The sequence below is a fragment of the Brachycentrus maculatus genome, unplaced genomic scaffold (assembly GCF_059751285.1).
Source record: "Brachycentrus maculatus isolate JH-2025_06_01 unplaced genomic scaffold, ASM5975128v1 h1tg000004l, whole genome shotgun sequence".
Classification (NCBI taxonomy): domain Eukaryota; kingdom Metazoa; phylum Arthropoda; class Insecta; order Trichoptera; family Brachycentridae; genus Brachycentrus; species Brachycentrus maculatus.
The window spans coordinates 3,841,510-3,856,415 of NW_028280759.1; the positions used below are offsets into that span (position 1 = coordinate 3,841,510).

The 14,906-nt window shown below is 33.1% G+C and overlaps 1 protein-coding gene across 1 annotated transcript in view; it reads right to left on the reverse strand.

The window, feature by feature from the left end:
• The window catches only part of conu (Rho GTPase-activating protein conundrum), a 59,149-nt gene that overhangs the window by 1,898 nt on the left and 42,345 nt on the right, over nt 1-14,906 (reverse strand). The window contains exons 3-11 of the mRNA XM_088277644.1: nt 6,104-6,330; nt 4,642-4,757; nt 3,483-3,694; nt 3,281-3,389; nt 2,169-2,325; nt 1,895-2,054; nt 1,265-1,431; nt 797-974; nt 382-565 (exon numbers count right to left, since the gene is read on the reverse strand). Of these exons, the coding sequence (XP_088133770.1) occupies nt 382-565; nt 797-974; nt 1,265-1,431; nt 1,895-2,054; nt 2,169-2,325; nt 3,281-3,389; nt 3,483-3,694; nt 4,642-4,757; nt 6,104-6,330 (1,510 nt within the window). The remainder of the gene's footprint in view (nt 1-381; nt 566-796; nt 975-1,264; nt 1,432-1,894; nt 2,055-2,168; nt 2,326-3,280; nt 3,390-3,482; nt 3,695-4,641; nt 4,758-6,103; nt 6,331-14,906) is intronic.

Consider the following 14,906-nt stretch of genomic DNA (forward strand, 5'->3'; position numbering starts at 1 on the left):
ATATTTTGGGAGTGTGTTTTGTGATGATTTTGATTTTTTGGGAGTGTGTTTTTTTGGAATAAGCCAGAAGTACAAGTAATAGTTTTAATAAGGTTAAATGCTATAAGCTATTTTTTAGTACCGTTATCTAGTTGTAAAATGAAATCTCTACAAATATATCCTCAAGCCTGGGGAAATATCAATCCAATTTCTACATGACCCGCTACTTATTTTCAAAAAAGTATTTGATAACTTTTTAGTTATCAAAAAAGTAGGTACTGAAAACATTAGATTGTATTTGATGCCTCATTATTTTACATATATAACTTGGCATTTAATTTCCACCTTTTATTTTTAAGTAAATCATTCACAGAGGGTAATATTATGTAACTTGAAAAATACCTGTGCGGGAATAGTGTCGGTGCAATTATCATAGCCACATTGTGCGCTGTCATCTTATTGGAAGCTTGGCAGCGACTTATTTGATTCATTAGTAAGAGTAGTTCCAGTAAGGTAGCCCTGTGCTCAAATGACATCAGTAGCACTAAAAGGTTAAGTGCTCGTCCTTGTGCCGGGCCGTCTAATGCTGAAATATTAAACAGATTAAGAATTTTTTTATAAAAAAACTTTAGATAATATGTCCCTTAGACTTGAGTTATAGTCAAGGATACAGTTCCGTGCATTTGGGTGGTTTTTTCAAGTGAAACAAGAACACTTTTGAAAAATAGTTGGCTGATATAAGTAAGTCCGAGTATATATTAGCACAAACAAAGGGCAGTAGGATAATCAAACTGTTAACATGAAAGAATCAACTTACCATGGGTTTGATAAAATAGTTGCACTAATTCGGTGGTCAAGATTGGTTGAGGTAGTTCCCTGAGGAATTTCTTGAGAGTGGCTGCAACATCGTGCGAACCAGCTGCAGCGATGGCTTCTTCTACCACTTGTGGTTCAGTATAAAAGTTATTTTCTATCTCGTTACAGAGTGTTTCCACCTAAAACAAAAATGCATATGATGTCTTTATTTACAATAATGTTATCAAAGCTATTCAAATGCTGAATGTATTTTCCTGGGACTACAGCATCCATCATCAACCCACGTGGAAGCTGTAACATGATCTAGTGAGTGGTTTCCTAATTATATCTTGGTTACTGTAATATAGTTATATTGGAAACAATCTGGAGCTACATTTGCAAAAAAAACTTAAAAAATTGGAATGGTAATCTGGATCCATTTCAACCTCTAGGCTATTGTTTATTTGAAATACCATAAAATTATATTTACCTTGTGCTTGTTTCCACCAACTCTCAATATGCCTTCCTCATATACTCTGTTGGTAAGTGCATCTAATAGAAGCCTGTAAATTCTAGGAACAACAGTCCCGGCTTCTCCAGCCATTAAATGGTCCTTCCTAACTAACGTCAATAACGATACACCGAAAACGTTCTTCTCTGAAAATAAAATAAAACATTTCTGATAAGATCATCCACGTACAAATAATGATGATATGATATGTATTATCACTCGGAGGAATATAGGATTAAATATATTTTACGTAGAATGCATTTTCAAAAAAACAATAATAAGTATCATTTTCATTTAAAAAATATCACTTTTGTAAAATGGCAATACATTACATTATTATTGAGATTGCATGGTTCATTATGCTAAATTTGGGAAATTATGATTTTGTGAACACAAAATAAAAACACACTGTGGAGTTCCTCCTTTGCAGTGTTTTTGCCTCATATGAAATGCAAAAAGTTTAATCCACAATATCTCCTTCATTCCCTTTAAATGTAGATAATGCCAATCGCCTTATAATTAGTCATATTACTTCATTTCCAAGTAAAAAAATGAAATACCCCTATGGGGGTATTCATCAAACTGAGAATGCAATATTATACAAATTACCTTCTTTTCGCTTCTTTTTGTAGGGTTTTCTTTTCTGGAATGGTAAATTATGCCTATCATATAAAGCAGTGAGATCAAGCCATAATAGTGGCATGAGTTTTCGGAGTTGAGTTTCTGAGAGTTCCTCAATATTCACACCGAGTCCATCTTCAGGCCACATCTATAAGTAAAAATGATCAGTTATAAAAATGTGTGTAAAAATGTTTTTGATTTGATTGAATTAAGATTAAAATGATTTTGTTAGTCATTAAATAAAATATCTTTAAGAAATTACCTCGTCAACAATAAAATTATCTGTATCTTTCTTAAATTTCTGCTCAAAACTTAATACTTCTTGTGATGATGCCCGGCAGAGATTGGTTTTGTCGTTTCCATATCTTTCGGATGCAACACTATGTGCTCGAGTGATGGAGGAATGAGATTGTTTTCTTCTATAATAAACAAACAAAAATCTTAAAAATATACAAAAATGTTACAACATGATACAGATCATTGTGCCAATGTCAAAATTGCAAATATGCATTTTATGGTTTTGATCAACAATGTGATTGAGTAAATAATTGAAAATATTTTATTATTTCAATTAGTCATCTCCAATTGTAGATTTCATGGATATTTTACAGTTTTAATTTGATATAGTAACACTATAAATAAGTGATTATGAGATTTAAACAAACTTCTTTGAAATAATTAATTAATTCATTTGGTTTTTGGATTTGTTCACTCATTAGATGTATGCCCATCAGTGCACAAATTTGGTTGCGTATTTTAAGCTCCAGATATATTCGACATCAAAATTACAGTGGAAAGAAATACAAACCGAGAAAGAGTAACAGATATTATCCCCATTGGGTAAGTGAATAAGTAAACATTACCAATTAAGCACATTTATACTATAAATAGGTATTGATATCAATTCAAAACATCAAACTTCTTCACTTTCTAACCAGGCCGACTCTAAAGGCCTTAGTGATTTTGCCATTGAACTGACGTTATGATAAGGAAGTTTTGACAAAGACTTGGGAATTTAAAATTGGCTATGTAAATACTTTATTATTAAAACTTTTATTTCTAGATTTGACATTAAACTCCATTGTTTTTAAGGGTTATATATTGTTTAAACACTTTGGTTGTGGTTACGGTGAAGTTTGTTAAAGAAATGTAATTTGACGCGAGCTATATTAGATCACACATTAAAAGAATGATGACAAAAAATAATTTATTTTATTTTGGTATTATACCCGATACACAATTAAACGAGATAACAAATTAGATGATTAAGATGTGTTTTTTGTAAATTGAAAGAAACCAAAATGCACAAAAATGTGCACACCGCCCAAAAAAATGCACAAATATGTGTATGCCATAAACAATGTGTTAAATTACCTGAATGGTTGACTATCTTGCATTAATGCTCCTGTCGGTATTCTTTCTCTACCCAGTCTTGGTCCTTGAATTGTTCCAAATCTTTGGTAACCTAAAAGCTCTATTCCCTCTAAAAGAAAAAAGAAAATAAGTATTATTATGCGTAATTGAATGAATAGACTTTTATGTTAATTAATCGCTTACAAATCAATAAATTAAGTACCAGTGTTGGAAGCCACATCGGCCCAGTGCAGTTCCGAGGGTTTGAAGAGTTCGTGGTGATGTGCTCGCATGTAGTGCTCCGGTGGGGAGTGCCCCGTCCCCTCCCGTCTCGGGGGGCTGATGGAGGGCAGGGCGAGGGAGCCATCTGTGAAGGAAGTCTGGGGGGCAGATGGGGTCCTATATAAACTCTGCTTTGGAATCTGATAGTTTTCACTGAAAACAAAAAATGGAGCGTTTTACCACATATGTCAAAATAATTTCAATATTTCTTTACAGGTAACAGCCAAGCAAGATTTTCGGACTGAGGCAAGTCATATTGTCCAAGTATTTCTAGGCTTTCCGATACATATATTAATACGCTCACTGCTAAAATTTTAGCCAGCAACAGTACAGTAGCATACTTTAACTGGATTCTGACTTTTTGAACTCTATCCATGCGTAATGGCATATTGAGAAATGTCACAGATTGATTAATGCGGTGTTAACTTGATTACTAATTCTAGGATATATTCTATAGGATACAGATGGCTAAAGAGAAAGAGCTCAGGGTATAAATGTAATATGGGAAAAGATAATGGAGGAGGATACACTAAATAAAATGGAGAAGGTACAATATATTTAGAAGAGGGAAGTAGTTGAGTTGCATTCTCGTACTAGAACACTCGGAGTTGCATTCTTGTACTAGAACAAGCTTATGTAATTAGCTTGTGTATATATGAGACAAACAAGATAGACAAATAGGTGGTTTATACTTTTCTTTAATGAATTTGTGTTTTTATCTTGATATTTGTTAAATAAAATAAAATATGTACATTATTCTGCTAACTAAAATCCTAATTAGGATAGTAATTCAGCGCTAGTCAGTTCCCAAATTTGGCTGTGTACTGTTAATTCCTATCACCATTTACATTTATAAATTATTATATATTGACAACATGATATTAAAAACCAAAAAATATGAAAAGTAACCAATAAGGCACTTTGTCAATATGAACGACCATCGTATCTTAATGCCCTATCCCATCACTAGTAATCATAAACTATTGAAAATATCATACTTGATGAGTGCGGACAGGAGCGGATCAGTCAAATTAGCATTGCTAAAATACGGTAATTTATAATGTTAGTCGATGATTCTGAAGGACGAGAACAAGGCTTACATTATGGGAGCAGGGTCGGCCCATTCAGTGGGAGGGCTGGCTGATCCTCCGCTTGGGAGTGAGTCGAGAGAGTCAGGGGTGGCACTTCGCGAGCGAGGTTCACTGCCACTGGAGTTCTGGAAAAAACCAAATAATTTTCATTAAATATATTATATTATTTGTAGTAAATGTGATGATGGATACTGTAATACCGACTGGAAAGGCTAGATTAAAAAAAATATATATGTGTCGCCTACTTTCAAAATCTGCCAGATCCATGTTAGTCGATTTTCCAAAAAATGCAAAATTCTCCGGGTAACATTTATGTTTAAAAGATTTGTTTATCTTTAGATAAAATGTTATGAAAAAGAGAATTTTCCCATTTATTTGGAATTTTTTCAGTATTCAAAAAAAAAAACACGAAACACAAACCGATCTATAATATAATATGTACGTATGTAAAATATGTATAAATTAACCGTGAAAATATAAAATTAAAGTATATTGCAATATAATGTAAGACGTGGAATCAATATTAAAAATATTAATAAACCTACCCCATGAGGATACTTTGCTTTCTTTGAAAATTTTCCACGCGTAATTCCACTTAAAACCATTTTATACCGGCAAAAAAATAACACTTGGATCAATATATATGAATTTTTGTACGAAGTAAACAATATATTTGTTATGCAGACTTAGAAAACAGATATGTTCACCCTTGGAATGTCGGACACTGATTGACGAATGCGTAAGTACAAGCCAAAAGTCATGTCCACTACCAATGGTGATTGACTGACCGTAGTGTTTTTCTACGAAAATGGCTTTTTAATCACTCTATTCCCGGGACGTGATAAGTGGTAAGTGTACGCCCTTAGAATGTAGATACGAAATATTCCCAAAAACAATTTAGAAACTGTATATTATATTACAATATTATTCTTTTGTAATTTATAATATCGAGTCCTAGGTAAATTTTACAATACACAAGAAAAAACGGTAAACAAGGAAAAAATAAATTTAATACATCAAGGTAATTTCGGTGTCGGTAGCGACGAAACCCGGGCAAATTAAAAAGGAGAAAAACTATATAGCGGTTGTTAAAAAACCATACGTGTACTGTAATTTTAGTAGCAAAAATTATATCCAATTACAAACTAAGAATAAATAGATTAGCCTGAATCGAATTTAACGAGAGTAGTGTCACAAATGTGTGTGTTAGTTAGTTATTGTATCCATCTAATTATTATTTTGTCTTTTTCGGAATTCCATACGCGGGGAAGAAGTAATTGACAGTGAAATAAAAAAATACATGATGCTTGCATGCATGAAAAATGAGGAGATTCATGAACGTGGAAGAGGCGAAGAATGTTTGAAAGAAAGACAGAGTGGTGTGGCGTTCTATTCTCTCTGTCTACCCCTGCGGGGAAGGGACGTGATGGTTAGTTAGTTAGTAATTTTGACTGGTTAGTTAGTTAGTTACCTCGTGGTCCCGGAAGACGTCCCTGATGTCGGGGCGGCGCGCGCGCTGCTTGCGCAGGGTCCTGTTGAGGTCCTTGACCCGGCGCCGGGCGGCGGCCGCCTGGGCGCGCGGCAGGCGCCGCAGGGCGCTGGCCACCTCCGCCTCGGGCACCTCGCGCCCGGCCAGGAAGGGCAGCGCCAGCTGTCGCAGCCCCGCCGATACCAGCCACTCGGTCTCCTGCTCGCCCTCTGAAACGACAAGGAGACACAATTATATACCAACTACTTCCAACTGAGCTAAGTTAGTTTTTTTTTGAAGAGGACAAAGAAATATGCCAGATGCGAAGGGTTAACTTAATTCGACACACATACAAACACACACGCACACACACACACCCACATATATAATTTTTTTTAATTTGTATACATTAATTTAAATCACAATTTATACATACTTATTTAGAAACTTTTTTGTAGAGACCCACCAAGCCACTTTGTGTCTTGTCGGTGGAGTTCTTTTTTAATACATTTTTTATTGTTTTTAACGATTTTAACCTAATATAGACACAAAAAAGAGAAAAAAATTAAGAACACTACTATATATTGTATAGTTATAACATAAATAAACAAAAAACATCCATAACTGTGTTACATAATTATCTGCTGATAGCTCGGAAGTTATTCCTCATACAAAAAAAACATATCAGGACAAAATTAATTTTTAATTTGAGTTATACTTGGTATATTTCATTTCATTTTCATTCAAGCCGTTATCCGCACCCCAATGGTGCATAGGGCACTGCATCATATAAACGCAGAGTTATCTTAACCGTTAACACATGAAGGAAAGGTGATCAGCCTTCCGCTTCAGGTAATAAATATTAGAGTGATAAAATCCACTTATATGTATTTGACCCCCATGGGAATCGAACCCGGTACCTCCAGAAATGCACAAAACAGTATATAATTAATGAAATGATGGTTAAAAAAGAGAAGGCAAAAAATTCCTTAAAAATAGTGGCATAAATGAATAAAAACAAATTTCAAATTCAAAACCCCAAATAATGTTGTACGCAATGCATTATAACAAAAATATTTACTTATTTGTCGCCGGAAGCACGAAACCAATTTAAATAACACCATTGCATCAGCACTCTAAACAAACGAGATAATATCTTACACTTGTCACTAAAACACTAAACTACTATCACTAATCACTAAAACAACTTGTCACTAACTACAATTTCCAGTAGCCTTTCTAAGAAGAGTACAACCCCTCGCAAGGTACGGGTACAAGGAATAGGGGACGAATGAGGAATATTAATCGGGCGATGCCCCATAAAACCAGTGCTGAATTAGCCTATATCCTGACGGGCATAACAAAATGCTCTAATTGGCTGCAAGCCGATATGGGCGGAGTCATTCTCTTGGAAATACTACACATACATATAAGTTATGCAAAAAAAATAGAGTAAATAAAATTTATAAAATCATAATATAATACTTTGGTTTGTAAAAAACGAGTAATATTGGGGATGTATAAGGATAAAATAATATTATAATTACATAAAGTAATTTAAAATATATGGTCCCGGGTTCAATTCCCAGGGGGAGGTAAAAAAAAAGAGTTTTGAATGCAAGTAAGTCGGGACCGTGAATCATTTTGGTAGAAAGACGTTTCTTCTTCTTCTTCTTCTTCTTTTAAGATTTGTAATATATTCGAATGAGTTTCATTTCCAATTAACGGTGAATTATGTATGATTTTATTATATTTTTATTTTAAAAACGATCTCCTGAAAAATCAAGTTTGTTTATATGTGACGTTGTTGAAAGGAGTGAGCGATGTAGGAAAGGCGATCAGCCTTCCGTTTCAGACACCAGTCCAGGGTAGTATTGAATTAATATTAGAGTGAAAATTACAAATATTTATTTTCACACCCCTCCCTGGGAATCGAACCCGGATCCTCCAGCACGGTAGCTAAACATGCTAACCATTACACCACGGAAGCGGAAAATGTGTAAAATACATCGGTTAATAAGTTTTCATTCTCTTTACGCGAGATATAAAAGGTCCTATGAATCATTGGGTGGAATATATATAAGAATACTATGTAACATGGTGCAATATTTTTAACACACCTATATGTAGTGGACTATAAGTCCATCTGCGTTTGGTAGAATTCAGTCCAAATAAACCTTTAACTAACATCAAAGCAATTCAAGTTGGAAACGGAATACATATCGCTCACTCCTTTCAACAACGTCATATATCAAAAATCGTCAATTTTGCCAATGCCCAGAAAATGTACTATATCCCAGCAAAAGCGGCATATTTTAAACTTAACATTTACCCGTTACATGGCAGAGAGTGTTGTTATTGCATTTTTCAAGAAAAGGTATTGTTTAATTATTTTAAGTTTACTAAATATTTTTTAAATGGAGAAAAAAGCTTCAGGTTTTACCTAAAAAGATTTGTTGCACAGTAAATCGTTCAATAAGTGGCTTGATATTTATTTTTAATACATTTTATTATATTCTTAAACTTTAAAAACGATCTCCTGAAAAATCAAGTTTTTTGAAAGGAGTGAGCGATATTTGTAATAATCATTAAAAACAGTTATTCATTCTAGGTATTAACATATGTATTTGAATGTCGTTCATAAACGTCTACCTGTAAAAAAGGGTGTATTCAGGTAGACACCTAAATGAAATGAATTTACTGCGTGATTTATAAAAAAAATCCTTCGTAAATGCATTCATATCATATTTTTGTCGGTAATAAAATGTTAAGCACCTTTACTAACATACAATAGTAATTACAGTTATATGAAATAGTAATGATTGCATTTCAATGCCCATTTTCTCAGAAAAAAGGATTATTAGGAAATCCAGTAGTTAGAGGTCTGACCTACACATTATTAGGGTGATTCCACAAAGTACAAAGCAAAATAATGCAGTGTCCACAACCATTGAAATGTATTACCATGAAATTTAACAGTGCAATAAAAGGTACAATAATTACTTCAGTATACGTGCTAACCCTAGTGAAGCACGGAGTTGGTAAAAGAAGGATGAAAGTAGACAGTGCAGTAGAAATGCGATCTCTCAGACGAATATGCGGAAAAAACGATGTATCATAAATATTCGAATGGTTATAAAAGCAAAAAAATGCGAGGCAGAGATAAGCATTATCGATTTAAAAAAATGAGGTTTTGAGATGGTTTGGACATGTGGAACAAATGAGTGAAACGAAAGAACAGTAAAATGAATTCATGAGGCGAATATAGTTGGAAAGAGAATCAGGGGAAGACTGAGGAAAACGTTGCCATTTTTAAGTATGCCAAATACTCGGAGTTCAGAAGTCGGAAAATCAGCATGTATGTTTGAGGAGATGTACGAATGTGGAAGAGGCGAAAAACGTTTGCAAAGACAGAAAGGCATGCGTTATATTCTCACTGCCTACCCCGGGGAAGCGGAGTGGTGGTTAGTTAATTATATATTGGAAATATGCACGGCTTAGGTGACTCATGCAAATATGTATTGTATTGGAATTTCGCAGTAGTAATTTATACGGAATGAAATTTTAATACCTACTGCGTGAAGGCATTGGACACAAAGCACCCATCGTAAACAGTTCGACATACACGAGAAAATTTACTAATAACACTCTATTCCACATTTTCCTCATAAAAATGCAATGTTCCATAGCGCACAACATAACAAAATATCACCAGTTAAATATTTAAGCATATTAATAATTTCCAACGTATTTTACACAATTTTTCACTTCATTTCGACGGGTTCATCTCTAGCAGATGTCCGAAGCCACGAATTGGCCGAGAGCACACCTCTCACTGAGTTCTTAGGTGTATTATAAAAGTAACCTAACTTTCAATATAGAGAACAGACGGGCAAATTGGTAACTTTCAACTACAATAAGTTAGAATAGTATCACATAATATTTTTGTCACCATTATATACTACGGCTGTATATTCAAAAGTCTGGCAATCATCTCGAAAACGAATCGCGAGATATAAATATAGAATTTTTTTTATTTTTGGAATTTCGCTCAGAGACGTGTAATTATGTATGCAGATTTAATGAATGATTACACAAAAACCTTAAAAATACGAACATATATATAAATATATATATATATATATATATATATATATATATATATATATATATATATATATATATATATATATATATATATATATATATATATATATATATATATATATATATATATATATATATATATATAAATATGTTTATACATCTCCATCTCCGTAGTGTAATGGTCAGCATGCTCGGCTACCGTTCTGGAGGTCCCGGGTTCGATTCCCAGGGGGGAAAAAAAAAATAAAAGTGATTTTTTCACTGTACTATTTATTCAATATTACCCTGGACTGGTACCTGAAGCGGAGGGCTGATCACCTTTCCTTCATGTGTAAACGATCAAGATTACACTGCATTTGTATTACGCAGTGCCCTATGCACCATTGGGGTGCAGATAAGGGTTTTATTATTATTTTTATTATGACTACATACATAAATATAATTTTGAAAAATGAGTTATTTTTTGTGTGTTGCGAATGAACTCAGTAGAAAAACAAAATAGAAGAAGAGGGTTTCGCAAAATAGACCAAAAGTGACGAAAGACGTGTCATTTGTTGCTGCAGACCAATCCATCCCCACATGATTGAGGCAAAAGAAGAAGAAACAAAATAATTCAATTTCATAACCGAGTCGTCAGTCACTTTGTGGAATTATCATTTTTAATTTGGGTTTTACTTGGTAAATACCATTATTTATTCAAATATATTGTGACACGTGTTTCGATGCATTACGCATGATTTTTAAAGTTTGAAAATTATGCGGAACGCATCAAATGATAACACAATTTAAGAAATAGTGGTATTTACCCAGTAAAACTTTAATAAAAAAATAACACAAATTAGCATTTAAATTTACTTGTTAAAGTTTTTATTTTCTATGCTTGATGAAGAAAACGGCCAGCACTAAACTGGCGCAGTTTCGATCTATTTAATTGATTAATTACGTTTTATAACGTAATTAATCAGGTTTGTCTAGTTTACGAAAAAATTATCTTTAAAAGACTAAATATGTATTAGAGGTTATAGTAATGTATATTTAGCTTCGGTTAAATTGTAGATTCTCTTGATTTTAATATTAGCAACATCAGAATAATTTATTGAAAGTTATACATAGGTTTGATAGAACGACTTAAATGGGTATTTGAATGGATTATCTATTGTCATTGGTTGAATTATAACATTCAATTAGTAATGGAGATGGTCCTCGACTTTTGGACACAATTGGTTACTGAAATACGTACGAATGTCGAAATGTACGAAAGTTGAGCGATGTAGAAAACAAACGAAAGTGATTTGAAAATATTTGTTTACAACATAAATAATATTTTATTTATATGTAATATGTACAATGTCCGCCTCCGTGGTGTAATGGTTAGCGCGTTTGGCTAAAATGCAAAATATGTAAATACAAAATAAATTCTTGTACCCTGGACTGGTACAAGTTGCGCAGGGGTGATCACATTTTATGATGCAATTAACGATCAAGATAACACTCCCTCACTACGCGATGCAGTGCCCTATGCACCATTGGGTGCGGATAAGTGTGAGAGAAAAAAAAGTTTGTTCAAAATATTGAGCGGCTTGGATTCGAATGAAAGAAAACTTCGAAAAGGCGTTTTATAGTAGCTATATTTCTATCTAAACCTGAAAACTGGTAATAAAAATTATCAAAAGAGCACCGATGCCATAACGCGAGACGTCCCCTTCCAAATAGCCGGAAAGGGAGTAGTCTATTTACGTCCGAATGCCTCAGACAACTTCGGTCGCAGTGCACGTACCCGCTCTGGAGTGACTTGTAACAGGCAACATGAGAATATGGCGGTCCCGATCTGCAGGAACCAAGCTTTGTTTACTCGTTCTTGCACACTCAGACTCTTAAATCTATGAGTAAGGACGGCATTACGGGAAAATACTTGACTCAAAGTTTATATTTAAGCAAACTTGAATGCATCTTGTTTGACGCCTGGTCATAAAAGTGTTGCTAACAATGAAATCTATAACGCGACTTTTACTTGATTCATATTTTAACCCTTTTACAACGAAAACAATTCCAGTAGTAGAAACGCGGAGTTTAATTCAAATTAATCGGTAATGTAAAGGCAAAGGAGTATATCTGTAAAATTTTTCATTTTCTAAGTTTGTTCCAAAAAAATTCTAAAATAGTGTATCCCATAATCTGGCAATAGGATATAGCTGTAGTTGCGATACATATTTAGTTTTATTAAGATATGTACAAATACAAATATATAAAACGAATGAGTTATTTAATTTCACAAGTATGTTTTTGCTCGTCTCTAAAATTTGGTCTGAGACAGATATACCCCTTTGCCTTTACACTACCGAAATATATCTACTACACAAAAGTGAGTAGTCCATTTGCGAACCACGGTATGTTAAAAAAATAAGTGTTTTAGCTAATCGGTAGAACATTTAAAATAGTAACGTCTATGTTTAACATAACCTGAAAAAAATAATTGAATTAGGAATAAAATGGAATAGAAAAATCAATACTCTGGCAAAACTCGCTATGCCGATCGATAGTTTAATTTTGATTTTTTTAAAGCTAAGTTACTGTAAACCTGCTAAGTAGCGTAGTGACTCATGCAATATCGTGGAAATCGAGCGTCAAAAACATACTAAAGTTACCTGGATCTTGGCACATTAAGTTTGATGTCTCTAAAATATTTTTTTTTCAAGAATAATAAATGAAAATACTGTGGAAGAAACTGATAGTGAAGAGACTAATGCATGAATAAATGGACATAAGAGTGTAATAATATATTAAAATTGTAATTTCTTAACAGTATATAGGAAAGAAGTTTAAATATGAAACTGTTTCAAAACTGCCTATGTTGATTGAACACAGTTTATTGTATTGCATTTTATTTCATTTTATTCTACAATTCATCATTTGTTCTCTTACCTCTATCCATACATAAATGATGCATAGAAGATTTACGTGGTGTTAATCGTTCATTATACTGTTAATGCGATCTGTACTGCACTCCGGATATCCGGAATGAATCATATGAATAAAATAAAAATATGGTTGAAGCTTAAATATTGATTCATGTTTCCCTTCCATACCATAGAAAATAACCTAAATTATTATTATTATTGTAATTGTCGGTCATTTCCTTAACATTAGCTGATGCATCCTTCGGATCACACCGGATGTTGGATATACGAGTATACAGACTTTTATTTACTTCTTATTTTTTCATTTTCACAATAATTTGTATAAAAATTATAATATACATGGAAATATTTCATTTTTATGCTGTTTGCAAGATAACCTCAGGGGGTTTTATTTTTAAAATAGTTATATGTTCGATTTTAACGGCTTTTTTCATAATTCTACTAATCTACTGTTTTGCGGAGACTTACCAAGCCACATTATGTGGCTCGTCGGTGGAGTTAAAAAAAGAAAAAAAAGAAATATATATATATATAAAAGTATAAAAAAAGTAAAAATTGAAATAAAAAATGACAGAGTAAGGGTTATCCTTTTAAATTCCACCTTTATTCAATAAATAATAATGTAAATGTTTGCAAAAAAATTTAAAACTCCTTTACATCGACTGTTTTGATATTTTAATACAACTTTTTTATACTATATAGTATAATGTGACGGGTAAAAAGAGTTTTTTTTTTACTGCAATGGCAGTGCCATCTATTGAACGTACAGAAACACAGGCAATTCTAAACATCATGGTAGACAGCGTGTTTCTTGACATCTGCCGTCACTTTTCAATCTTGTCGATTGCATTGTTGTTTGATAGATTTTCCATATTTTCATAGTTTTGACAAGCATTGTGAAATGAAATATACTAAAGAGGTGTCTACCAAACTAAGCCACAGCAACGCGTGGCCGGATACTGCTAGTCTTCAAATAATATAGATTGTTATTTTATACATTAGATTTTAATAACATGTTATAACCGATGTATATATTATACATGTACAGTTTAAAATAGCAGGTTCTAGTCACTTTTTATCGGGGTACTAGATAATTATTGACACCTTCGATAATAAGTGGCACTTCAGCATTATAAGATGTTAAAACCGAAGTGGAATATATCTTTTTAAGACCCCGCATTCGTTAAGTCGCATTCATTCCACCGGAGACCACCGGAGAGGTCACATGTCTGCGCACACCCGTTTTTTTATAAATTTTGTGGCGAAACAACTGTCATGAAATTTGATTTTATGCGTTTTTTTAAATAATAAAATACAATTTAGTAGACTCAAAAAATCAGTGTTTGATTTTAACATTTAGTATGTAAATTAAAACCGAGTTCTACAAATTAAACACGAAATCTATAAATAAACGTAAAATGTTTTGTAACATTTGTATATAACCACTCACCGAGATTTTATAACTACCGGTTTCGAGACGCACCCGTCTCTTCGTCAGGACAATCACTACAGCATGCAAAAAATAAACAATATACAATTGTTTGCATGCTTTGGTAGTGATTGTCCTGACGAAGAGACGGGTACATCTCGAAACCGGTAGACATCAAAATCTCGGTAAGTGGTTATATACAGATATTACTAATATTTTTGTAAAAAAAAGTAAAAATGACTAACCACAAAGTAAATGTTTTAAATATAAATACTTAATATTGAGATCAGTAAAATGTTACCAGGATTCAAAGGAATTAAGTTGCGACTTAACGAATGCTGGGCCTTAAAGA